At 54.5% G+C, this 26,516-nt stretch overlaps 1 protein-coding gene across 1 annotated transcript; it reads left to right on the top strand.

Moving 5' to 3' along the window:
• The first annotated feature begins 301 nt into the window (after window positions 1–301).
• LOC139553186 (transcription cofactor vestigial-like protein 4) lies at window positions 302–26,516 on the top strand. The gene is made up of 4 exons (XM_071365229.1): window positions 302–558; window positions 18,732–18,957; window positions 19,078–19,177; window positions 24,387–26,516. Exons 1-4 carry the CDS (start codon window positions 362–364, stop codon window positions 24,635–24,637), a joined length of 774 nt encoding a protein of 257 aa, XP_071221330.1. The 5' UTR covers window positions 302–361; the 3' UTR covers window positions 24,638–26,516.

Below are 26,516 nucleotides of genomic sequence, written 5' to 3'. Positions count from 1 at the left end.
TCTTTAGTACAACTTCCTGTCTTTAGTACAACTTCCTGTCATTAGGACAACTTCCTGTCATTAGTACAACTTCCTGTCTTTAGTACAACGTCCTGTCTTTAGTACAACGTCCTGTCTTTAGTACAACGTCCTGCCATTAGTAGTACAACTTCCTGCCATTAGTAGTACAACTTCCTGCCATTAGTAGTACAACTTCCTGCCATTAGTAGTACAACTTCCTGCCATTAGTAGTACAACTTCCTGCCATTAGTAGTACAACTTCCTGTCATTAGTACAACTTCCTCCACATTTGATAACCAGGCCTTCTATATGTTATTGTGTTTCTCTCTGTCCAGGTGAGGCAGCGCGTCGAGGTGATCCCATGATGCACCAGTCCATGTCCTTGTCATCGTCTGGTGTCACCAACCATAGCCACCGGACGGGCCCTCCTCCCATCAGCCCCAGCAAGAGGAAGCACAGCCATAGCCACAGCACAAGACAGGACCAACAGCACAATGATGACCAAGACTGTGACAACCAACACATGGCCAAGATGAGCCGGCTGTTTGCTGCACAGCTGTAAGTAGATACTCAGAGACACACACACACACACACACACACACACACAGAGAGAGAAAGTGACATATGACGTTTGTTTTGGCTCCACATGCATTGTGACAACGTAATGGAATGTCCAATTTTCCCAAATGTAACATATATGACTTCTTGGGGAAGTGTTTAGCAGAAAGCTGAATAATTGAAGGGAATGCACAGGACAGGTAGCCGCAGCGTTTTGCCGCAGGTACAGCCGACTAGCAAAAACATGTTTTTTTAAATGTATTTGTGGAGTCAAAGTATCAATATAATATCGCAGCTACAGTAGCTAGCTAGTGCCCCTTCAGATTGATTCCCGTGTGGCTGAGCAGGCAGCTACGGTAGCTAGCTAGTGCCCCTTCAGATTGATTCCCGTGTGGCTGAGCAGGAAGCTACAGTAGCTAGCTAGTGCCCCTTCAGATGGATTCCTGTGTGGCTGAGCAGGCAGCTACGGTAGCTAGCTAGTGCCCCTTCAGATGGATTCCTGTGTGGCTGAGCAGGCAGCTACGGTAGCTAGCTAGTGCCCCTTCAGATTGATTCCCGTGTGGCTGAGCAGGCAGCTACGGTAGCTAGCTAGTGCCCCTTCAGATGGATTCCTGTGTGGCTGAGCAGGCAGCTACGGTAGCTAGCTAGTGCCCCTTCAGATTGATTCCCGTGTGGCTGAGCAGGCAGCTACGGTAGCTAGCTAGTGCCCCTTCAGATGGATTCCTGTGTGGCTGAGCAGGCAGCTACAGTAGCTAGCTAGCGCCCCTTCAGATGGATTCCTGTGTGGCTGAGCAGGCAGCTACGGTAGCTAGCTAGTGCCCCTTCAGATTGATTCCCGTGTGGCTGAGCAGGCAGCTACAGTAGCTAGCTAGTGCCCCTTCAGATGGATTCCTGTGTGGCTGAGCAGGCAGCTACAGTAGCTAGCTAGTGCCCCTTCAGATGGATTCCCGTGTGGCTGAGCAGGCAGCTACGGTAGCTAGCTAGCGCCCCTTCAGATGGATTCCTGTGTGGCTGAGCAGGCAGCTACGGTAGCTAGCTAGTGCCCCTTCAGATGGATTCCCGTGTGGCTGAGCAGGCAGCTACAGTAGCTAGCTAGTGCCCCTTCAGATGGATTCCCGTGTGGCTGAGCAGGCAGCTACAGTAGCTAGCTAGTGCCCCTTCAGATGGATTCCTGTGTGGCTGAGCAGGCAGCTACGGTACATTTACATTTACATTTAAGTCATTTAGCAGACGCTCTTATCCAGAGCGACTTACAAATTGGTGCATTCACCTTATGATATCCAGTGGAACAACCACTTTACAATAGTGCATCTAACTCTTTTAAGGGGAGGGGGGGGGGGGTTAGAAGGATTACTTTATCCTATCCTAGGTATTCCTTAAAGAGGTGGGGTTTCAGGTGTCTCCGGAAGGTGGTGATTGACTCCGCTGACCTGGCGTCGTGAGGGAGTTTGTTCCACCATTGGGGTGCCAGAGCAGCGAACAGTTTTGACTGGGCTGAGCGGGAACTGTACTTCCTCAGAGGTAGGGAGGCGAGCAGGCCAGAGGTGGATGAACGCAGTGCCCTTGTTTGGGTGTAGGGCCTGATCAGAGCCTGAAGGTACGGAGGTGCCGTTCCCCTCACAGCTCCGTAGGCAAGCACCATGGTCTTGTAGCGGATGCGAGCTTCAACTGGAAGCCAGTGGAGAGAGCGGAGGAGCGGGGTGACGTGAGAGAACTTGGGAAAGTTGAACACCAGACGGGCTGCGGCGTTCTGGATGAGTTGTAGGGGTTTAATGGCACAGGCAGGGAGCCCAGCCAACAGCGAGTTGCAGTAATCCAGACGGGAGATGACAAGTGCCTGGATTAGGACCTGCGCCGCTTCCTGCGTGAGGCAGGGTCGTACTCTGCGAATGTTGTAGAGCATGAACCTACAGGAACGGGTCACCGCCTTGATGTTAGTTGAGAACGACAGGGTGTTGTCCAGGATCACGCCAAGGTTCTTAGCACTCTGGGAGGAGGACACAATGGAGTTGTCAACCGTGATGGCGAGATCATGGAACGGGCAGTCCTTCCCCGGGAGGAAGAGCAGCTCCGTCTTGCCGAGGTTCAGCTTGAGGTGGTGATCCGTCATCCACACTGATATGTCTGCCAGACATGCAGAGATGCGATTCACCACCTGGTTATCAGAGGGGGGAAAGGAGAAGATTAATTGTGTGTCGTCTGCATAGCAATGATAGGAGAGACCATGTGAGGATATGACAGAGCCAAGTGACTTGGTGTATAGCGAGAATAGGAGAGGGCCTAGAACAGAGCCCTGGGGGACACCAGTGGTGAGAGCACGTGGTGCCGAGACAGATTCTCGCCACGCCACCTGGTAGGAGCGACCTGTCAGGTAGGACGCAATCCAAGCGTGGACCTTGCCGGAGATGCCCAGCTCGGAGAGGGTGGAGAGGAGGATCTGATGGTTCACAGTATCAAAGGCAGCCGATAGGTCTAGAAGGATGAGAGCAGAGGAGAGAGAGTTAGCTTTAGCAGTGCGGAGCGCCTCCGTGACACAGAGAAGAGCAGTCTCAGTAGCTAGCTAGCGCCCCTTCAGATGGATTCCTGTGTGGCTGAGCAGGAAGCTACGGTAGCTAGCTAGCGCCCCTTCAGATGGATTCCCGTGTGGCTGAGCAGGAAGCTACGGTAGCTAGCTAGCGCCCCTTCAGATGGATTCCTGTGTGGCTGAGCAGGCAGCTACAGTAGCTAGCTAGTGCCCCTTCAGATGGATTCCCATGTGGCTGAGCAGGCAGCTACGGTAGCTAGCTAGTGCCCCTTCAGATTGATTCCCGTGTGGCTGAGCAGGCAGCTACAGTAGCTAGCTAGTGCCCCTTCAGATGGATTCCTGTGTGGCTGAGCAGGCAGCTACGGTAGCTAGCTAGCGCCCCTTCAGATGGATTCCTGTGTGGCTGAGCAGGAAGCTACGGTAGCTAGCTAGCGCCCCTTCAGATGGATTCCTGTGTGGCTGAGCAGGAAGCTACGGTAGCTAGCTAGCGCCCCTTCAGATGGATTCCCGTGTGGCTGAGCAGGAAGCTACGGTAGCTAGCTAGCGCCCCTTCAGATGGATTCCTGTGTGGCTGAGCAGGAAGCTACGGTAGCTAGCTAGTGCCCCTTCAGATGGATTCCTGTGTGGCTGAGCAGGCAGCTACGGTAGCTAGCTAGTGCCCCTTCAGATGGATTCCTGTGTGGCTGAGCAGGCAGCTACAGTAGCTAGCTAGCGCCCCTTCAGATGGATTCTAGTGTGGCTGAGCAGGAAGCTACGGTAGCTAGCTAGTGCCCCTTCAGATGGATTCCTGTGTGGCTGAGCAGGCAGCTACGGTAGCTAGCTAGCGCCCCTTCAGATGGATTCCTGTGTGGCTGAGCAGGAAGCTACGGTAGCTAGCTAGCGCCCCTTCAGATGGATTCCTGTGTGGCTGAGCAGGAAGCTACGGTAGCTAGCTAGCGCCCCTTCAGATGGATTCCTGTGTGGCTGAGCAGGCAGCTACAGTAGCTAGCTAGTGCCCCTTCAGATGGATTCCCGTGTGGCTGAGCAGGCAGCTACGGTAGCTAGCTAGTGCCCCTTCAGATTGATTCCTGTGTGGCTGAGCAGGCAGCTACAGTAGCTAGCTAGTGCCCCTTCAGATTGATTCCTGTGTGGCTGAGCAGGCAGCTACGGTAGCTAGCTAGCGCCCCTTCAGATGGATTCCTGTGTGGCTGAGCAGGAAGCTACGGTAGCTAGCTAGCGCCCCTTCAGATGGATTCCTGTGTGGCTGAGCAGGCAGCTACGGTAGCTAGCTAGCGCCCCTTCAGATGGATTCCTGTGTGGCTGAGCAGGCAGCTACGGTAGCTAGCTAGCGCCCCTTCAGATGGATTCCTGTGTGGCTGAGCAGGAAGCTACGGTAGCTAGCTAGCGCCCCTTCAGATGGATTCCTGTGTGGCTGAGCAGGAAGCTACGGTAGCTAGCTAGTGCCCCTTCAGATGGATTCCTGTGTGGCTGAGCAGGAAGCTACGGTAGCTAGCTAGTGCCCCTTCAGATGGATTCCCGTGTGGCTGAGCAGGCAGCTACGGTAGGTAGCTAGCGCCCCTTCAGATGGATTCCCGTGTGGCTGAGCAGGCAGCTACGGTAGCTAGCTAGTGCCCCTTCAGATGGATTCCCGTGTGGCTGAGCAGGCAGCTACAGTAGCTAGCTAGCGCCCCTTCAGATGGATTCCTGTGTGGCTGAGCAGGCAGCTACGGTAGCTAGCTAGTGCCCCTTCAGATGGATTCCCGTGTGGCTGAGCAGGCAGCTACAGTAGCTAGCTAGTGCCCCTTCAGATGGATTCCCGTGTGGCTGAGCAGGAAGCTACGGTAGCTAGCTAGCGCCTCTTCAGATGGATTCCCGTGTGGCTGAGCAGGAAGCTACGGTAGCTAGCTAGTGCCCCTTCAGATGGATTCCTGTGTGGCTGAGCAGGAAGCTACGGTAGCTAGCTAGTGCCCCTTCAGATGGATTCCTGTGTGGCTGAGCAGGCAGCTACGGTAGCTAGCTAGTGCCCCTTCAGATGGATTCCTGTGTGGCTGAGCAGGCAGCTACAGTAGCTAGCTAGTGCCCCTTCAGATGGATTCCTGTGTGGCTGAGCAGGCAGCTACGGTAGCTAGCTAGCGCCCCTTCAGATGGATTCCTGTGTGGCTGAGCAGGAAGCTACGGTAGCTAGCTAGCGCCCCTTCAGATGGATTCCCGTGTGGCTGAGCAGGAAGCTACGGTAGCTAGCTAGCGCCCCTTCAGATGGATTCCTGTGTGGCTGAGCAGGCAGCTACAGTAGCTAGCTAGTGCCCCTTCAGATGGATTCCCGTGTGGCTGAGCAGGCAGCTACGGTAGCTAGCTAGTGCCCCTTCAGATTGATTCCCGTGTGGCTGAGCAGGCAGCTACAGTAGCTAGCTAGTGCCCCTTCAGATGGATTCCTGTGTGGCTGAGCAGGCAGCTACGGTAGCTAGCTAGCGCCCCTTCAGATGGATTCCTGTGTGGCTGAGCAGGAAGCTACGGTAGCTAGCTAGCGCCCCTTCAGATGGATTCCTGTGTGGCTGAGCAGGAGGCTACGGTAGCTAGCTAGCGCCCCTTCAGATGGATTCCCGTGTGGCTGAGCAGGAAGCTACGGTAGCTAGCTAGCGCCCCTTCAGATGGATTCCCGTGTGGCTGAGCAGGCAGCTACAGTAGCTAGCTAGCGCCCCTTCAGATGGATTCCTGTGTGGCTGAGCAGGCAGCTACAGTAGCTAGCTAGCGCCCCTTCAGATGGATTCCTTTGTGGCTGAGCAGGCAGCTACGGTAGCTAGCTAGTGCCCCTTCAGATGGATTCCTGTGTGGCTGAGCAGGAAGCTATGGTAGCTAGCTAGCGCCCCTTCAGATGGATTCCCGTGTGGCTGAGCAGGAAGCTACGGTAGCTAGCTAGCGCCCCTTCAGATGGATACCCGTGTGGCTGAGCAGGCAGCTACGGTAGCTAGCTAGTGCCCCTTCAGATTGATTCCCGTGTGGCTGAGCAGGCAGCTACAGTAGCTAGCTAGCGCCCCTTCAGATGGATACCCGTGTGGCTGAGCAGGCAGCTACGGTAGCTAGCTAGTGCCCCTTCAGATTGATTCCCGTGTGGCTGAGCAGGCAGCTACAGTAGCTAGCTAGCGCCCCTTCAGATGGATTCCCGTGTGGCTGAGCAGGAAGCTACGGTAGCTAGATAGTTCCCCTTCAGATGGATTCCCGTGTGGCTGAGCAGGCAGCTACGGTAGCTAGCTAGCGCCCCTTCAGATGGATTCCTGTGTGGCTGAGCAGGAAGCTACGGTAGCTAGCTAGCGCCCCTTCAGATGGATTCCTGTGTGGCTGAGCAGGAAGCTACAGTAGCTAGCTAGCGGCCCTTCAGATGGATTCCTGTGTGGCTGAGCAGGCAGCTACAGTAGCTAGCTAGCGCCCCTTCAGATGGATTCCTGTGTGGCTGAGCAGGAAGCTACGGTAGCTAGCTAGCGCCCCTTCAGATGGATTCCCATGTGGCTGAGCAGGCAGCTACAGTAGCTAGCTAGCGCCCCTTCAGATGGATTCCTGTGTGGCTGAGCAGGCAGCTACAGTAGCTAGCTAGCGCCCCTTCAGATGGATTCCTGTGTGGCTGAGCAGGCAGCTACGGTAGCTAGCTAGTGCCCCTTCAGATGGATTCCTGTGTGGCTGAGCAGGAAGCTACGGTAGCTAGCTAGCGCCCCTTCAGATGGATTCCCGTGTGGCTGAGCAGGAAGCTACGGTAGCTAGCTAGCGCCCCTTCAGATGGATACCCGTGTGGCTGAGCAGGCAGCTACGGTAGCTAGCTAGTGCCCCTTCAGATGGATACCCGTGTGGCTGAGCAGGCAGCTACGGTAGCTAGCTAGTGCCCCTTCAGATGGATACCCGTGTGGCTGAGCAGGCAGCTACGGTAGCTAGCTAGTGCCCCTTCAGATGGATACCCGTGTGGCTGAGCAGGCAGCTACAGTAGCTAGCTAGTGCCCCTTCAGATGGATTCCCGTGTGGCTGAGCAGGCAGCTACGGTAGCTAGCTAGTGCCCCTTCAGATGGATTTCCGTGTGGCTGAGCAGGCAGCTACGGTAGCTAGCTAGTGCCCCTTCAGATGGATACCCGTGTGGCTGAGCAGGCAGCTACGGTAGCTAGCTAGCGCCCCTTCAGATGGATTCCTGTGTGGCTGAGCAGGCAGCTACAGTAGCTAGCTAGTGCCCCTTCAGATGGATTCCCGTGTGGCTGAGCAGGCAGCTACGGTAGCTAGCTAGTGCCCCTTCAGATGGATTTCCGTGTGGCTGAGCAGGCAGCTACGGTAGCTAGCTAGTGCCCCTTCAGATGGATTCCCGTGTGGCTGAGCAGGAAGCTACGGTAGCTAGCTAGCGCCCCTTCAGATGGATTCCTGTGTGGCTGAGCAGGAAGCTACGGTAGCTAGCTAGCGCCCCTTCAGATGGATTCCTGTGTGGCTGAGCAGGCAGCTACAGTAGCTAGCTAGTGCACCTTCAGATGGATTCCCGTGTGGCTGAGCAGGCAGCTACGGTAGCTAGCTAGCGCCCCTTCAGATGGATTCCTGTGTGGCTGAGCAGGCAGCTACAGTAGCTAGCTAGCGCCCCTTCAGATGGATTCCTGTGTGGCTGAGCAGGCAGCTACGGTAGCTAGATAGTTCCCCTTCAGATGGATTCCCGTGTGGCTGAGCAGGCAGCTACGGTAGCTAGCTAGCGCCCCTTCAGATGGATTCCTGTGTGGCTGAGCAGGAAGCTACGGTAGCTAGCTAGCGCCCCTTCAGATGGATTCCTGTGTGGCTGAGCAGGAAGCTACAGTAGCTAGCTAGCGCCCCTTCAGATGGATTCCTGTGTGGCTGAGCAGGAAGCTACGGTAGCTAGCTAGCGCCCCTTCAGATGGATTCCCGTGTGGCTGAGCAGGAAGCTACGGTAGCTAGCTAGTGCCCCTTCAGATGGATACCCGTGTGGCTGAGCAGGCAGCTACGGTAGCTAGCTAGTGCCCCTTCAGATGGATACCCGTGTGGCTGAGCAGGCAGCTACGGTAGCTAGCTAGTGCCCCTTCAGATGGATACCCGTGTGGCTGAGCAGGCAGCTACGGTAGCTAGCTAGTGCCCCTTCAGATGGATACCCGTGTGGCTGAGCAGGCAGCTACAGTAGCTAGCTAGTGCCCCTTCAGATGGATTCCCGTGTGGCTGAGCAGGCAGCTACGGTAGCTAGCTAGTGCCCCTTCAGATGGATTTCCGTGTGGCTGAGCAGGCAGCTACGGTAGCTAGCTAGTGCCCCTTCAGATGGATTCCCGTGTGGCTGAGCAGGCAGCTACGGTAGCTAGCTAGTGCCCCTTCAGATGGATTCCTGTGTGGCTGAGCAGGCAGCTACGGTAGCTAGCTAGCGCCCCTTCAGATGGATTCCCGTGTGGCTGAGCAGGCAGCTACGGTAGCTAGCTAGTGCCCCTTCAGATGGATACCCGTGTGGCTGAGCAGGCAGCTACGGTAGCTAGTTAGTGCCCCTTCAGATGGATTCCCGTGTGGCTGAGCAGGCAGCTACGGTAGCTAGCTAGTGCCCCTTCAGATGGATTCCTGTGTGGCTGAGCAGGCAGCTACGGTAGCTAGCTAGTGCCCCTTCAGATGGATTCCTGTGTGGCTGAGCAGGCAGCTACGGTAGCTAGCTAGTGCCCCTTCAGATGGATTCCCGTGTGGCTGAGCAGGCAGCTACGGTAGCTAGCTAGTTCCCCTTCAGATGGATTCTAGTGTGGCTGACCAGGCAGCTACAGTAGCTAGCTAGCGCCCCTTCAGATTGATTCCCGTGTGGCTGAGCAGGCAGCTACAGTAGCTAGCTAGTGCCCCTTCAGATGGATACCCGTGTGGCTGAGCAGGCAGCTACAGTAGCTAGCTAGTGCCCCTTCAGATGGATTCCCGTGTGGCTGAGCAGGCAGCTACAGTAGCTAGCTAGTGCCCCTTCAGATGGATTCCCGTGTGGCTGAGCAGGAAGCTACGGTAGCTAGCTAGCGCCCCTTCAGATGGATTCTAGTGTGGCTGAGCAGGCAACTACAGTAGCTAGCTAGTGCCCCTTCAGATGGATTCTAGTGTGGCTGAGCAGGCAGCTACGGTAGCTAGCTAGTGCCCCTTCAGATGGATTCCCGTGTGGCTGAGCAGGCAGCTACGGTAGCTAGCTAGTGCCCCTTCAGATGGATTCCCGTGTGGCTGAGCAGGCAGCTACGGTAGTTAGCTAGTGCCCCTTCAGATGGATTCCCGTGTGGCTGAGCAGGCAGCTACAGTAGCTAGCTAGTGCCCCTTCAGATGGATTCCCGTGTGGCTGAGCAGGCAGCTACGGTAGTTAGCTAGTGCCCCTTCAGATGGATTCCCGTGTGGCTGAGCAGGCAGCTACGGTAGCTAGCTAGTGCCCCTTCAGCTGGATTCCCGTGTGGCTGAGCAGGAAGCTACAGTAGCTAGCTAGTGCCCCTTCAGATGGATTCCCGTGTGGCTGAGCAGGAAGCTACGGTAGCTAGCTAGTGCCCCTTCAGATTGATTCCCGTGTGGCTGAGCAGGCAGCTACGGTAGCTAGCTAGTGCCCCTTCAGATGGATTCCCGTGTGGCTGAGCAGGCAGCTACGGTAGCTAGCTAGCGCCCCTTCAGATGGATTCCCGTGTGGCTGAGCAGGCAGCTACGGTAGCTAGCTAGTGCCCCTTCAGATGGATTCCCGTGTGGCTGAGCAGGAAGCTACAGTAGCTAGCTAGTGCCCCTTCAGATGGATTCCCGTGTGGCTGAGCAGGCAGCTACAGTAGCTAGCTAGTGCCCCTTCAGATGGATTCCTGTGTGGCTGAGCAGGCAGCTACAGTAGCTAGCTAGTGCCCCTTCAGATGGATTCCCGTGTGGCTGAGCAGGCAGCTACAGTAGCTAGCTAGTGCCCCTTCAGATGGATTCCTGTGTGGCTGAGCAGGCAGCTACGGTAGCTAGCTAGTGCCCCTTCAGATTGATTCCTGTGTGGCTGAGCAGGCAGCTACGGTAGCTAGCTAGTGCCCCATGCTGCAGATTCCTGGATGCCTCAGAGAGAATGTGCTGCCTGGATGCTGGCATTTCTCTACTGGGATCTGCTGCTCTCTCTGAGGCCCAGGATTCCTCAAATACCATGCCTGTGATTGGATCACACGTCTGGGCAGAAGAGGCTGGTCATGCCCTCCCTCCATGCTTGGTCCTGGGCTGTATCTCAAAGGGCACCATATCCCCTATACAGTGCTCTCTGGTCTAAATGTTTGATGTAGTGCATTATCAAGGGGATAGGCTGCTGTTGTGGAGGGCCCTAGCTCACATAACTCACATTCCTCCCCTGCCTGCTTCCCCTCCCCTCTACTCCCCTGCCCGACTCTACTCCCCTGCCCGACTCTACTCCCCTGCCCGACTCTACTCCCCTGCCCGACTCTACTCCCCTCCCATCTACTCCGCTGCCCGACTCTACTCCCCTGCCCGACTCTACTCCCCTGCCCGACTCTACTCCCCTGCCCGACTCTACACCCCTGCCCGACTCTCCTCCCCTCCCCTCTACTCCCCTGCCCGACTCTACTCCCCTCCCCTCTACTCCCCTGCCCGACTCTACACCCCTGCCCGACTCTACACCCCTGCCCGACTCTCCTCCCCTCCCCTCTACTCCCCTGCCCGACTCTCCTCCCCTGCCCGACTCTACTCCCCTGCCCGACTCTACTCCCCTGCCCGACTCTACTCCCCTGCCCGACCCTCTACTCCCCTGCCCGACTCTCCTCCCCTCCCCTCCCCTCTACTCCCCTGCCTGACTCTACTCCCCTGCCCGACTCTACTCCCCTCCCCTCTACTCCCCTGCCCGACTCTACTCCCCTGCCCGACTATACTCCCCTGCCCGACTATACTCCCCTGCCCGACACTCTTCCCCTCCCCTCTACTCCCCTGCCCGACTCTACTCCCCTGCCCGACTCTCCTGCCCGACTCTACTCCCCTGCCCGACTCTCCTCCCCTCCCCTCTACTCCCCTGCCCGACTCTCCTCCCCTCCCCTCCTCTCCCCTCCCCTCTACTCCCCTGCCCGACTCTACACCCCTGCCCGACTCTCCTCCATCCCCTCTCCTGTGTCAGTGTAGTATGTGTGGGTGCGTGCGGGGGCGGAGTCCGGTGCGTGCGGGGTCGGAGTCCGGTGCGTGCGGGGGCGGAGTCCGGTGCGTGCGGGGTCGGAGTCCGGTGCGTGCGGGGTCGGAGTCCGGTGCGTGCGGGGTCGGAGTCCGGTGCGTGCGGGGTCGGAGTCCGGTGCGTGCGGGGTCGGAGTCCGGTGCGTGCGGGGTCGGAGTCCGGTGCGTGCGGGGTCGGAGTCCGGTGCGTGCGGGGTCGGAGTCCGGTGCGTGCGGGGTCGGAGTCCGGTGCGTGCGGGGTCGGAGATATGCATGAGTTCATCTTTTAAATATAGAGACCCGTTCTGGACAGACCCGAGGACAACTACACTGACTAACAATATAAACATGTTGGTCCCATGTTTCATGAGCTGAAATAAAAGATCCCTAAAAGCTTATTTCTCTCAAATGTTGTTGACATCCCTGTTAGTGAGCATTTCTCCTTGGCCAATCCATCCACCTGGAGTGGGTCTAGGGTGTCTGGGATGATGGTGTTGATGTGAGCCATGACCAGCCTTTCAAAGCATTTCATGGCTACAGATGTGAGTGCTACGGATCGGTAGTCATTTAGGCAGGTTACCTTGTCATTCTTGGGCACTGGACTATCGTGGTCTACTTGAAACAAGTTGGTAGTTACAGACTGGGTCAGGGAGAGGTTGAAAATGTCAGTGAAGACACTTGCCAGCTGGTCAGCGCATGCTCTGAGTACACGTCCTGGTAGTCCATCAGTACACGTCCTGGTAGTCCATCAGTACACGTCCTGGTAGTCCATCAGTACACGTCCTGGTAGTCCATCAGTACACGTCCTGGTAGTCCATCAGTACCCGTCCTGGTAGTCCATCAGTACCCGTCCTGGTAGTCCATCAGTACACGTCCTGGTAGTCCATCAGTACACGTCCTGGTAGTCCATCAGTACACGTCCTGGTAGTCCATCAGTACACGTCCTGGTAGTCCATCAGTACACGTCTTGGTAGTCCATCAGTACACGTCCTGGTAGTCCATCAGTACCCGTCCTGGTAGTCCATCAGTACCCGTCCTGGTAGTCCATCAGTACCCGTCCTGGTAGTCCATCAGTACCCGTCCTGGTAGTCCATCAGTACACGTCCTGGTAGTCCATCAGTACCCGTCCTGGTAGTCCATCAGTACACGTCCTGGTGGTCCATCAGTACCCGTCCTGGTAGTCCATCAGTACACGTCCTGGTAATCGGTCTGGAACAATAATCTGGGGTTGTTTTTCATGGTTCGGGCCCCTTAGTTCCAGTGAAGGGAAATCTCAGCGCTACAGCAGACAATGACATTCTAGATGATTCTGTTCTTCCAACTTTGTTGCAACAGTTTGGGGAAGGTCCTTTCCTGTTTCAGTATGACTGCCCCCGTGCACAAAGAGAGGTCCATACAGAAATGGTTTGTCGATCGGTTTGGAAGAACTTGACTGGCCTACACAGATCCCTGACCTCAACCCCATCAAACTCCTTTGGGATGAATTGGAACGCTGACTGTGAGCCAGGCCAAGCGTCGGCTGTATTCAGTGCCCGACCTCACTAATGCTCTTATGGCTGAATGGAAGCAAGTCCCCGCAGCAATGTTCCAACATCCTAGTGGAAAGCCTTCCCAGAAGAGTGGAGGCTGTTATAGCAGCAATGTTCCAACATCTAGTGGAAAGCCTTCCCAGAAGAGTGGAGGCTGTTATAGCAGCAATGTTCCAACATCTAGTGGAAAGCCTTCCCAGAAGAGTGGAGGCTGTTATAGCAGCAATGTTCCAACATCTAGTGGAAAGCCTTCCCAGAAGAGTGGAGGCTGTTATAGCAGCAATGTTCCAACATCTAGTGGAAAACCTTCCTAGAAGAGTGGAGGCAGTTATAGCAGCAAATGGAGGGACAAACTCCATATTAATGCCCATGATTTTGGAATGAGATGTTCGACGAGCAGGTGTTCACATACTTAGTATTTATCTCTGCATTGTAGGTTAAGGGCTCATGAGTAAACGTTTCACGGTAAAGTCTACACCTGTTGTATTCGGCGCATGTGATTTGACTCAGAGTTAACTTACTTACCATTACACAGAAGAAGCAATTGCCTCAGGCCTCACATCAAGGGGCCTCATGAGCTGGGCATTATAAATAATAATACTAGAAAATCATTTTTCTAAAAGTTATGTATCCGCTTGAGGCCCCTCCCCCCCCATGTGCCACTCGAGGCCCCGCCAACCCGCTGTCATGGGCTGCTCTCCGTTTCTGTCTTGTTTCAGCAGGCTGGTTCAACAGCAGCAATATATGCAGGAAGCTTCAAAGTTGCAAAGGAAAATGGGGGGGGGGGGGTGGCCGGCCACTGTAAGTCATCAGTCTCAAGTCATTGTCGAGTCTTGAGGCTCCAAGTTTCATCAAATGTGTAACTCGATTCCACAAGCCTGCTATACGGGGTTCTAGGAACAAATGGAACAGGGTACAATGTTACACTGTTATGTTACAAAGGTGTGTGTTGCCCGCCAAGTGAGGAGAGGCCTCAACAGGAGGGAATACTACAGAGACAGAGAGGCGGTCCGTAGCAGGCTCCCAGCCCACAGAGAGGCGGGCCGTAGCAGGCTTCCAGCCCACAGAGAGGCGGGCCGTAGCAGGCTTCCAGCCCACAGAGAGGCGGGCCGTAGCAGGCTTCCAGCCCACAGAGAGGCGGGCCGTAGCAGGCTTCCAGCCCACAGAGAGGCGGGCCGTAGCAGGCTTCCAGCCCACAGAGAGGCGGGCCGTAGCAGGCTTCCAGCCCACAGAGAGGCGGGCCGTAGCAGGCTTCCAGCCCACAGAGAGGCGGGCCGTAGCAGACTTCCAGCCCACAGAGAGGCGGGCCGTAGCAGGCTTCCAGCCGACAGAGAGGCGGGCCGTAGCAGGCTCCCAGCCCACAGAGAGGCGGGCCGTAGCAGGCTTCCAGCCCACAGAGAGGCGGGCCGTAGCAGGCTTCCAGCCCACAGAGAGGCGGGCCGTAGCAGGCTTCCAGCCCACAGAGAGGCGGGCCGTAGCAGGCTTCCAGCCCACAGAGAGGCGGGCCGTAGCAGGCTTCCAGCCCACAGAGAGGCGGGCCGTAGCAGGCTTCCAGCCCACAGAGAGGCGGGCCGTAGCAGGCTTCCAGCCCACAGAGAGGCGGGCCGTAGCAGGCTTCCAGCCCACAGAGAGGCGGGCCGTAGCAGGCTTCCAGCCCACAGAGAGGCGGGCCGTAGCAGGCTTCCAGCCCACAGAGAGGCGGGCCGTAGCAGACTTCCAGCCCACAGAGAGGCGGGCCGTAGCAGGCTTCCAGCCCACAGAGAGGCGGGCCGTAGCAGGCTTCCAGCCCACAGAGAGGCGGGCCGTAGCAGGCTTCCAGCCCACAGAGAGGCGGGCCGTAGCAGGCTTCCAGCCCACAGAGAGGCGGGCCGTAGCAGGCTTCCAGCCCACAGAGAGGCGGGCCGTAGCAGGCTTCCAGCCCACAGAGAGGCGGGCCGTAGCAGGCTTCCAGCCCACAGAGAGGCGGGCCGTAGCAGGCTCCCAGCCCACAGAGAGGCGGGCCGTAGCAGGCTCCCGGCCCACAGAGAGGCGGGCCGTAGCAGGCTTCCGGCTCACAGAGAGGCAGGCCGTAGCAGGCTCCCGGCCCACAGAGAGGCGGGCCGTAGCAGACTTCCGGCCCACAGAGAGGCGGGCCGTAGCAGGCTCCCGGCCCACAGAGAGGCGGGCCGTAGCAGGCTCCCGGCCCACAGAGAGGGGGGCCGTAGCAGGCTCCCAGCCCACAGAGAGGCGGGCCGTAGCAGACTTCCGGCCCACAGCCGTCTGACTCTTACAGGATAAGGGCTTTTTGTTTTCAGATAGAAATCGGCCCTCGGTTGTCGTCTGACTTGAACTACAGTCAAGAACAGTGTTTTTTTATTTATTTTTTACAGTTCAACAAGTTTCCATTTCCAGTGGATATAGATCCTGAACAGGAACTGACCCAGGGAGGGAGATCATACCCTCGTTTCCACGTTCCAGGGTTTTGTGACAAAAGTAACTTGTTTTCTTTTGTCGCTCGCCCTGCCCCTCTCCCCCCTACCCCCCCTCTCCCCCCTATCCCCCCTGTCCCCCCCAGGTCTGTCTTTCATACGACTGACTAGCACCGGGAGAGAGAGAGATAATATCTAGGTGCACCCAAGCATGAGGTGTCAAGTAGCAGCTAACACAAACACACACACACACACACACACACACACACACACACACACACACACACACACACACACACACACACACACACACACACACACACACACACAGGGGTCCAGGATATTGCCACGTCAATAACACACACACACACACACACACACACACACACACACACACACACACACACACACACACACACACACACACACACACACACACACACAGAGATACAAAGACAGACACACACATGGCTCCAGAGTAATGCCACATCAGTAACACACACACAGACAGAGACAGACACACAAACACATATGGCTCCAGAGTAATGCCACATCAGTAACACACACACAGACAGAGACAGACACACAAACACATATGGCTCCAGAGTAATTCCACGTCGATCACATAAATGAAAATGTACCTAATCAGTAAAAACAACACTTCTACAAGACAGCAGAGTGGAGCTGACGGGGTTAACCACAGTTTAAATACTTTCTGACAAAGAACCACACTGAAAATGGCCAATTATTTTCTGATTGGATTATTATAATTTTTTGTACATAATGTCCTCTGCCATCATTTCCTATGACTTGAAAATAGACTTCTTGACGTCAAGAAAGATTTCTACGTTTCTACTTCAGCGAGTCGGCAGCTCTGGATGTTCTGCGTACTCCGGACCAGGCCCCGATCCCCCGGGGACGCTACGACCAGGCCCCGATCCCCCGGGGACGCGACGACCAGGCCCCGATCCCCCGGGGACGCGACGACCAGGCCCCGATCCCCCGGGGACGCGACGACCAGGCCCCGATCCCCCGGGGACGCGACGACCAGGCCCCGATCCCCCGGGGACGCGACGACCAGGCCCCGATCCGCCGGGGACGCGACGACCAGGCCCCGATCCCCCGGGGACGCGACGACCAGGCCCCGATCCCCCGGGGACGCGACGACCAGGCCCCGATCCCCCGGGGACGCGACGACCAGGCCCCGATCCCCCGGGGACGCGACTACCAGGCCCCGATCCCCCGGGGACGCGACGACCAGGCCCCGATCCCCCGGGGACGCGACTACCAGGCCCCGATCCCCCGGGGACGCGACGACCAGGCCCCGATCCCCCGGGGACGCGACGACCAGGCCCCGATCCCCCGGGGACGCGACGACCAGGCCCCGATCCCCCGGGGACGCGACGACCAGGCCCCGATCCCCCGAGGACGCGGCGACCAGGCCCCGATCCCCCGGGGACGCGGCGACCAGGCCCCGATCCCCCGGGGACGCGACGACCAGGCCCCGACCCCCCGGGGACGCGACGACCAGGCCCCGATCCCCCGGGGACGCGACGACCAGGCCCCGATCCCCCGGGGACGCGACGACCAGGCCCCGATCCCCCGGGGACGCGACGACCAGGCCCCGATCCCCCGGGGACGCGACTACCAGGCCCCGATCCCCCGGGGACGCGACTACCAGGCCCCGATCCCCCGGGGACGCGACTACCAGGCCCCGATCCCCCGGGGACGCGACGACCAGGCCCCGATCCCCCGGGGACGCGACGACCAGGCCCCGATCCCCCGGGGACGCGACGACCAGGCCCCGATCCCCCGGGGACGCGACGACCAGTTCCCGATCCCCCGGGGACGCGACGACCAGGCCCCGATCCCCCGGGGACGCGACGACCAGGCCCCGATCCCCCGGGGACGCGACGACCAGGTCCCGATCCCCCGGGGACGCGGCGGTGAAAGAGAGGCGAGGCGGCATCCTGACGAGACGATGTTGGCGAGCAAATAACCCGCCTCTACCCTCACCTCTGTTGGCGAGGAAACGTAGAGTCACTAGAGAACAATCTGGAGGAGCTCTGTTCCAGACTATCCAACGGGACTTGTAGTAATCTACGTTTCTCAGAGTCGTGGCTGAAAAAGGACGTGGATAATATACTGTACCAGTCAAAAGTTTGGACACACCTACTTATTTAAGGGTTTTCTTTATTTTTAAGTATTTTCTACATTGTAGAATAATAGTGAAGACATCAAAACTATGAAATAACACATATGGAATCATGTAGTAACCAAAAAAGTGTTAAACAAATCAAAATATATTTTAGAGTCTTCAAAGTAGGCACCTTTTTGCCTTGATGACAGCTTTGCACACTCTTGGCAGTCTCTCAACCAGCTTCACCTGGAATGGTTTTCCAACAGTCTTGAAAGAGTTCCCACATATGCTGAGCACTTGTTTGCTGCTTTTCCTTCACTCTGCAGTCCAACTCATCCCAAACCACCTCAATTGGGTTGAGGTCGGGTGCTTGTGGAGGCCAGGTCATCCGATGCAGCTCTAATGAACTTATCCTCTGCAGCAGAGGTAACTGTCATGGATGCCATGCTTGCCCTTAGTTTGAAGATGTAATCCAGAGACTTCCGTGTGTTCTCTTTTCAACTCCATCTGCATATTAGAAATCAAATGCCCAAACTTGCTCCGGCTCTTCAGCTATCAGACTCTTAATTCCACTGATTTCAAAACTCGGTCCTCCAGGAAGTGGAGAGCAACACTTATCCAGTTCTCCTACGTGATATCTTTAAAAAGCCGCGTTAGACAGGATTACTTACACATACTAACCATTTACAGATGACATACAAGTTTGTTATTAAGACACATGAATGTTCACATGTTCCAGAAGACTTTTTGACCGAAAAAAACGTATTTTGATCATAAAACAAAAAAAGTTTAGGTTCAAATGTCTCTCCTGTGAAGTAGTGACACGCCTAGTTTCCTGAAACGAGTCGCATTTTGTTACGTTACAGCCTTATTCTAAAATAGAATTTAAAACAAAATAATTCTCATCAATCTACACAAGCAGACATAATGAAACACATCTTTATCTCTGACAGCAGGCTGGTTTAAGTCTCAAGTTTTTGTCACGTGCACAGTGACTACAGTGAAATGCCTTTCTTGCTCTTTACGATGTTTTTCACGCTCGGTCTCATCTGAAGCTTCTGATCTCTGCTCCAATCAGACGTGTCTTCTGCCTTGATGTAATGGATTTATAGCCCTCTGTCTCTTACCCCTCCCCCCTTTCTTCCCTCCTTTCTCCCTCCTTTCTCCCCCCCTTTCTCCCCCCCTTTCTCCCTCCTTTCTCCCTCCTTTCTCCCCCCCTTTCTCCCTCCTTTCTCCCCCCCTTTCTCCCCCCCTTTCTCCCTCCTTTCTCCCTCCTTTCTCCCCCCCTTTCTCCCTCCTTTCTCCCCCCCTTTCTCCCCCCCTTTCTCCCTCCTTTCTCCCCCCTTTCTCCTCCCTTCCTGTGAATGTGATTCATTCCCCTCCTCCAGTCTTGGAATGAATCACAAGACCAGTTTCTTTAGGACATCTGTGTACATCGGACAGTAAAGTAATATTTTATAATCTTCTCTCTGCAGAGGCGACTTCCGTAGTACTGAGGACCCTCGTGACTGTAGCCGCAGCCCCATGGAGCGAGCCACCGCCCCCTCCACGGTTCTCCATGGCAACCGCCACCTGTACGCCCCACACCACCACATGCCCAGCCTCGCCGTGGACCAGCCTCTTGCCCTGACCAAAAACAACATGGATGCCGCCCGTACCTTTGTCATCTCACCAACCGTCAGCCCCGTGGAACGCCAGCAGGTAACACTCAAGACGCGCGGGCTTTCAGGACGCCCTTTCAGGGCATTAGAATATGCAGGTAACACGTTGTCTTCAAAACCCCATGAACATGTTTTGTTTGATTTCTTTGTGTTTGTTTAGAATCGTCCGTCAGTGATAACGTGCGCCCCGGCCAACAGCCGGAACTGTAATCTGTCTCACAACGGCTGTTCCAACAACTACAATAGACCAGCCTGCAACTGTAAGTAACATATATTATACAGTGGGGCAAAAAAGTATTTAGTCAGCCACCAATTGTGCAAGTTCTCCGACTTAAAAAGACGAGAGAGGCCTGTAATTTTCATCATAGGTACACTTCAACTATGACAGACAAAATGAGGGGGAAAAAATCCAGAAAATCACATTGTAGGATTTTTTATGAATTTATTTGCAAATTATGGTGGAAAATAAGTATTTGGTCACCTACAAACAAGCAAGATTTCTGGCTCTCACAGACCTGTAACTTCTTCTTTAAGAGGCTCCTCTGTCCTCCACTCGTTACCTGTATTAATGGCACCTGTTTGAACTTGTTATCAGTATAAAAGACACCTGTCCACAACCTCAAACAGTCACACTCCAAACTCCACTATGGCCAAGACCAAAGAGCTGTCAAAGGACACCAGAAACAAAATTGTAGACCTGCACCAGGCTGGGAAGACTGAATCTGCAATAGGTAAGCAGCTTGGTTTGAAGAAATCAACTGTGGGAGCAATTATTAGGAAATGGGAGACATACAAAACCACTGATAATCTCCCTCAATCTGGGGCCCCACGCAAGATCTCACCCCGTGGGGTCAAAATGATCACAAGAACGGTGAGCAAAAATCCCAGAACCACACGGGGGGACCTAGTGAATGACCTGCAGAGAGCTGGGACCAAAGTAACAAAGCCTACCATCAGTAACACACTACGCCGCCAGGGACTCAAATCCTGCAGTGCCAGACGTACTGGCTTAAGCAGGGGGACACATATCCAGGCCCGTCTGAAGTTTACTAGAGAGCATTTGGATGATCCAGAAGAAGATTGGGAGAATGTCATATGGTCAGATGAAACCAAAATATAACTTTTTGGTAAAAACTCAACTCGTCGTGTTTGGAGGACAAAGAATGCTGAGTTGCATCCAAAGAACACCATACCTACTGTGAAGCATGGGGGTGGAAACATCATGCTTTGGGGCTGTTTTTCTGCAAAGGGACCAGGACGACTGATCCGTGTAAAGGAAAGAATGAATGGGGCCATGTATCGTGAGATTTTGAGTGAAAACCTCCTTCCATCAGCAAGGGCATTGAAGATGAAACGTGGCTGGGTCTTTCAGCATGACAATGATCCCAAACACACCGCCCGGGCAACGGAGTGGCTTCGTAAGAAGCATTTCAAGGTCCTGGAGTGGCCTAGCCAGTCTCCAGATCTCAACCCCATAGAACATCTTTGGAGGGAGTTGAAAGTCCGTGTTGCCCAGCAACAGCCCCAAAACATCACTGCTCTAGAGGAGATCTGCATAGAGGAATGGGCCAAAATACCAGCAACAGTGTGTGAAAACCTTGTGAAGACTTACAGAAAACGTTTGACCTCTGTCATTGCCAACAAAGGGTATATAACAAAGTATTGAGATAAACTTTTGTTATTGACCAAATACTTATTTTCCACCATAATTTGCAAATCAATTCATAAAAAGTCCTACAATGTGATTTTCTGGATTTTTTTTTCTCATTTTGTCTGTCATAGTTGAAGTGTACCTATGATGAAAATGACAGGCCTCTCTCATCTTTTTAACTGGGAGAACTTGCACAATTGGTGGCTGACTAAATATTTTTTTGCCCCACTGTATTATATCATACTACTACACAGCTACAATAGACCAGCCTGCAGACACTCTTATCAGGTAACAGCTGTAAGTCATCAGATGAGCCCTATGCTGCCTGTAGACTCCAAAGGGGCCCACTTAAGGGTCATAGATTGTGGTTTGGGATTAGCCCAGAGTGAAGTGTAAGGTTAAAGGTACTACATATGTGATGGGGCAGGTAGCCTAGTGGTTAGAGTGTAGAGGCGGCAGGTAGTCTAGTGGTTAGAGTGTAGGGGGGGCAGGTAGCCTAGTGGTTAGAGTGTAGAGGTGGCAGGTAGCCTAGTGGTTAGAGAGTAGAGGCGGCAGGTAGTCTAGTGGTTAGAGTGTAGGGGGGGCAGGTAGCCTAGTGGTTAGAGTGTAGAGGTGGCAGGTAGCCTAGTGGTTAGAGAGTAGAGGCGGCAGGTAGCCTAGTGGTTAGAGTGTAGAGGGGGCAGGTAGCCTAGTGGTTAGAGTGTAGAGGCGGCAGGTAGTCTAGTGGTTAGAGTGTAGAGGGGGCAGGTAGCCTAGTGGTTAGAGAGTAGAGGCGGCAGGTAGCCTAGTGGTTAGAGAGTAGAGGCGGCAGGTAGCCTAGTGGTTAGAGAGTAGAGGGGGCAGGTAGCCTAGTGGTTAGAGAGTAGAGGCGGCAGGTAGCCTAGTGGTTAGAGAGTAGAGGCGGCAGGTAGCCTAGTGGTTAGAGAGTAGAGGCGGCAGGTAGCCTAGTGGTTAGAGAGTAGAGGCGGCAGGTAGCCTAGTGGTTAGAGAGTAGAGGCGGCAGGTAGCCTAGTGGTTAGAGTGTAGAGGCGGCAGGTAGCCTAGTGGTTAGGGTGTAGAGGCGGCAGGTAGCCTAGTGGTTAGAGTGTTGAGGCGGCAGGTAGCCTAGTGGTTAGAGTGTAGAGGCGGCAGGTAGCCTAGTGGTTAGAGTGTAGAGGCGGCAGGTAGCCTAGTGGTTAGAGTGTAGGGGGGGCAGGTAGTCTAGTGGTTAGAGTGTAGAGGTGGCAGGTAGTCTAGTGGTTAGAGTGTAGAGGGGGCAGGTAGCCTAGTGGTTAGAGTGTAGAGGCGGCAGGTAGCCTAGTGGTTAGAGTGTAGAGGCGGCAGGTAGCCTAGTGGTTAGAGTGTAGGGGGGGCAGGTAGTCTAGTGGTTAGAGTGTAGAGGTGGCAGGTAGTCTAGTGGTTAGAGTGTATAGGGGGCAGGTAGCCTAGAGGTTAACCCACTGTTCCTAGGCCGTCATTGTAAATAAGAATTTGTTCTTAAACTGACTTGGCTAGTTAAATAAAGGTAAAATAAAAAAAATGGGGTCTGGTGATGGGGAACCCCGCCTGTCTGGATGTTAGAGCCCATCCTTTCTGGGGTTAGAGCCCATCCTGTCTGGGGTTAGAGCCCATCCTGTCTGGATGTTAGAGCCCATCCTGTCTGGGGTTAGAGCCCATCCTGTCTGGATGTTAGAGCCCATCCTGTCTGGATGTTAGAGCCCATCCTGTCTGGATGTTAGAGCCCATCCTGTCTGGATGTTAGAGCCCATCCTGTCTGGATGTTAGAGCCCATCCTGTCTGGATGTTAGAGCCCATCCTGTCTGGATGTTAGAGCCCATCCTGTCTGGGGTTAGAGCCCATCCTGTCTGGATGTTAGAGCCCATCCTGTCTGGATGTTAGAGCCCATCCTGTCTGGATGTTAGAGCCCATCTTGTCTGGGGTTAGAGCCCATCCTGTCTGGATGTTAGAGCCCATCCTGTCTGGGGTTAGAGCCCATCCTGTCTGGATGTTAGAGCCCATCCTGTCTGGGGTTAGAGCCCATCCTGTCTGGTGTTAGAGCCCCGCCTGTCTGGATGTTAGAGCCCATCCTGTCTGGATGTTAGAGCCCATCCTGTCTGGGGTTAGAGCCCATCCTGTCTGGATGTTAGAGCCCATCCTGTCTGGATGTTAGAGCCCATCCTGTCTGGATGTTAGAGCCCATCCTGTCTGGATGTTAGAGCCCATCCTGTCTGGATGTTAGAGCCCATCCTGTCTGGATGTTAGAGCCCATCCTGTCTGGGGTTAGAGCCCATCCTGTCTGGGGTTAGAGCCCATCCTGTCTGGATGTTAGAGCCCCACCTGTCTGGATGTTAGAGCCCCACCTGTCTGGATGTTAGAGCCCCACCTGTCTGGATGTTAGAGCCCCACCTGTCTGGATGTTAGAGCCCATCCTGTCTGGATGTTAGAGCCCATCCTGTCTGGATGTTAGAGCCCATCCTGTCTGGATGTTAGAGCCCATCCTGTCTGGATGTTAGAGCCCATCCTGTCTGGATGTTAGAGCCCATCCTGTCTGGATGTTAGAGCCCACCCTGTCTGGGGTTAGAGCCCACCCTGTCTGGATGTTAGAGCCCACCCTGTCTGGATGTTAGAGCCCACCCTGTCTGGATGTTAGAGCCCATCCTGTCTGGATGTTAGAGCCCATCCTGTCTGGATGTTAGAGCCCCGCCTGTCTGGATGTTAGAGCCCCTCCTGTCTGGATGTTAGAGCCCATCCTGTCTGGATGTTAGAGCCCATCCTGTCTGGGGTTAGAGCCCATCCTGTCTGAGGTTAGAGCCCATCCTGTCTGGGGTTAGAGCCCATCCTGTCTGGGGTTAGAGCCCATCCTGTCTGGGGTTAGAGCCCATCCTGTCTGGATGTTAGAGCCCCACCTGTCTGGATGTTAGAGCCCCACCTGTCTGGATGTTAGAGCCCATCCTGTCTGGATGTTAGAGCCCATCCTGTCTGGATGTTAGAGCCCATCCTGTCTGGATGTTAGAGCCCATCCAGTCAGGATGTTAGAGCACATCCTGTCTGGGGTTAGAGCCCATCCTGTCTGGATGTTAGAGCCCATCCTGTCTGGATGTTAGAGCCCATCCTGTCTGGATGTTAGAGCCCATCCTGTCTGGGGTTAGAGCCCATCCTGTCTGGGGTTAGAGCCCACCCCGTCTGGATGTTAGAGCCCATCCTGTCTGGATGTTAGAGCCCACCCTGTCTGGATGTTAGAGCCCATCCTGTCTGGATGTTAGAGCCCATCCTGTCTGGATGTTAGAGCCCCGCCTGTCTGGATGTTAGAGCCCCTCCTGTCTGGATGTTAGAGCCCATCCTGTCTGGATGTTAGAGCCCATCCTGTCTGGGGTTAGAGCCCATCCTGTCTGAGGTTAGAGCCCATCCTGTCTGGGGTTAGAGCCCATCCTGTCTGGGGTTAGAGCCCATCCTGTCTGGATGTTAGAGCCCCACCTGTCTGGATGTTAGAGCCCCACCTGTCTGGATGTTAGAGCCCATCCTGTCTGGATGTTAGAGCCCATCCTGTCTGGATGTTAGAGCCCATCCTGTCTGGATGTTAGAGCCCATCCAGTCTGGATGTTAGAGCACATCCTGTCTGGGGTTAGAGCCCATCCTGTCTGGATGTTAGAGCCCATCCTGTCTGGATGTTAGAGCCCATCCTGTCTGGGGTTAGAGCCCATCCTGTCTGGGGTTAGAGCCCATCCTGTCTGGATCTTAGAGCCCCGCCTGTCTGGATCTTAGAGCCCCGCCTGTCTGGAGTTAGAGCCCATCCTGTCTGGGGTTAGAGTTATATCCCTGTCCTTTCTTCTCTCTTCCAGCCAACCCTGCGTGTGTTGACCCGGTGATCGAGGAGCATTTCCGTCGCAGCCTGGGGAGGAACTACAAACAGCCGGAACCCGTCACTAACTCTGTGTCCATCACCGGCTCTGTGGACGACCACTTCACCAAGGCCTTAGGAGAGACCTGGCTGCAGATCAAAGCCAAAGGAAGCTCCTCCTCCTCCTCCCCTGACTCGTCTCCCAACAGTCACATGGTCAACCACAGCCACTCTCCATCCATTGTGTCCTGAAGGGAGGGGCTTAGATTCAATGAGTCAGAGCTTAAACCCGCCCCCCCCTGCCCGTCCATTACTCACTGTAACACCACGGGGCTGGTTGAACCGCCGTGCTGGAGAGCTACTGTCCAGGCTGTAGTCATTTTGCTCCAACCCTGTTGTAACTAACACCTGATCTGGAAGAATCAGTCATATTCATGAGGCTTGTTTTCATTTTTTTTTGCAAAATATTTAGTTATAATTATAGCACTAACAAATACGACCCAGGTGTGTTTCAGAGCAGGGCTGGAGGAAAACCCTGCGTGTCCAATGTCTATCCTTCCAGGAAGAGGGTTGGCCTTGTTCCCTGATGTAAGATGACCCTGCATGATTTAACCCCGCTGAGAGCTGTGCTGGTAGCTAGGGATAGAGCCATGTATATAACCACGGATTACGGCATATAGTCATATATATATATATAACCATGGAGGAAGGGAAGCATTTTCTTTTGTCTACGTTTTGACTTTTGTCATTAATTTAGTTTTGAATTGACTTTTATGTTGAAGTAGATTTGCGTACCTTTTTCTGTTTGTGTTATTGGATGCCTGAGTGTTTGAAAAGCTCAGTGAGAAACGGTTTGTTTATGTGTCCAATGAGATGTACGGATTCACCATGGAGACACATCCCAACCAACCACATGCCTTCGTTACCAAAGAGAACTCTGATGCAAATCTGTCACCTCTTTTTAAAAGAAAGAAAAATACATTTTATTTATATCTTTCTATCTCTGCTCTGTAAAGTATAGTTTGCTCCCTCACCTCTCCACCCCCCCCTTTCCTCTCCCCTAATTTCCCCTGCTCTACTTTACTCTCCCCTCGTTTCCCTAGTTTCCTCTCTCCTACTTTCCCCTCGTTTCCCCTCCCCCTTTCCTCTCCCCCACTTTCCCCTCACCTACTTTCCTCTGCCATCGTTTCCTCTGCCCTCATTTCCTCTGCCCTCGTTTCCTCTACCCTCGTTTCCCCTCCCCTCTTTTCCCCTCCCATCGTTTCCCCTCCTCTCGTTTCTATGTCTCTCTGCTGCACTGTGGTGTGGTAGGTAGATTATGTCTCTCTGTGGCACTGTGGTGTGGTAGGTAGAATATGTCTCTCTGTGGCACTGTGGTGTGGTAGGTAGAATATGTCTCTCTGTGGCACTGTGGTGTGGTAGGTAGAATATGTCTCTGTGGCACTGTGGTGTGGTAGGTAGAATATGTCTCTGTGGCACTGTGGTGTGGTAGGTAGAATATGTCTCTCTGTGGCACTGTGGTGTGGTAGGTAGATTATGTCTCTCTGTGGCACTGTGGTGTGGTAGGTAGAATATGTCTCTGTGGCACTGTGGTGTGGTAGGTAGAATATGTCTCTGTGGCACTGTGGTGTGGTAGGTAGATTATGTCTCTCTGTGGCACTGTGGTGTGGTAGGTAGATTATGTCTCTCTGTGGCACTGTGGTGTGGTAGGTAGATTATGTTTCTCTGTGGCACTGTGGTGTGGTAGGTAGAATATGTCTCTGTGGCACTGTGGTGTGGTAGGTAGATTATGTCTCTCTGTGGCACTGTGGTGTGGTAGGTAGATTATGTCTCTCTGCGGCACTGTGGTGTGGTAGGTAGATTATGTCTCTCTGTGGCACTGTGGTGTGGTAGGTAGATTATGTCTCTCTGCGGCACTGTGGTGCGGTAGGTAGATTATGTTTCTCTGTGGCACTGTGGTGCGGTAGGTAGATTATGTCTCTCTGCGGCACTGTGGTGTGGTAGGTAGATTATGTCTCTCTGTGGCACTGTGGTGTGGTAGGTAGATTATGTCTCTCTGTGGCACTGTGGTGTGGTAGGTAGATTATGTCTCTCTGTGGCACTGTCGTGTGGTAGGTAGATTATGTCTCTC

Source organism: Salvelinus alpinus, chromosome 2 (genome assembly GCF_045679555.1).
Source record: "Salvelinus alpinus chromosome 2, SLU_Salpinus.1, whole genome shotgun sequence".
In the NCBI taxonomy this organism is placed as follows: domain Eukaryota; kingdom Metazoa; phylum Chordata; class Actinopteri; order Salmoniformes; family Salmonidae; genus Salvelinus; species Salvelinus alpinus.
This window is presented reverse-complemented; position numbering and strand designations above follow the sequence as displayed.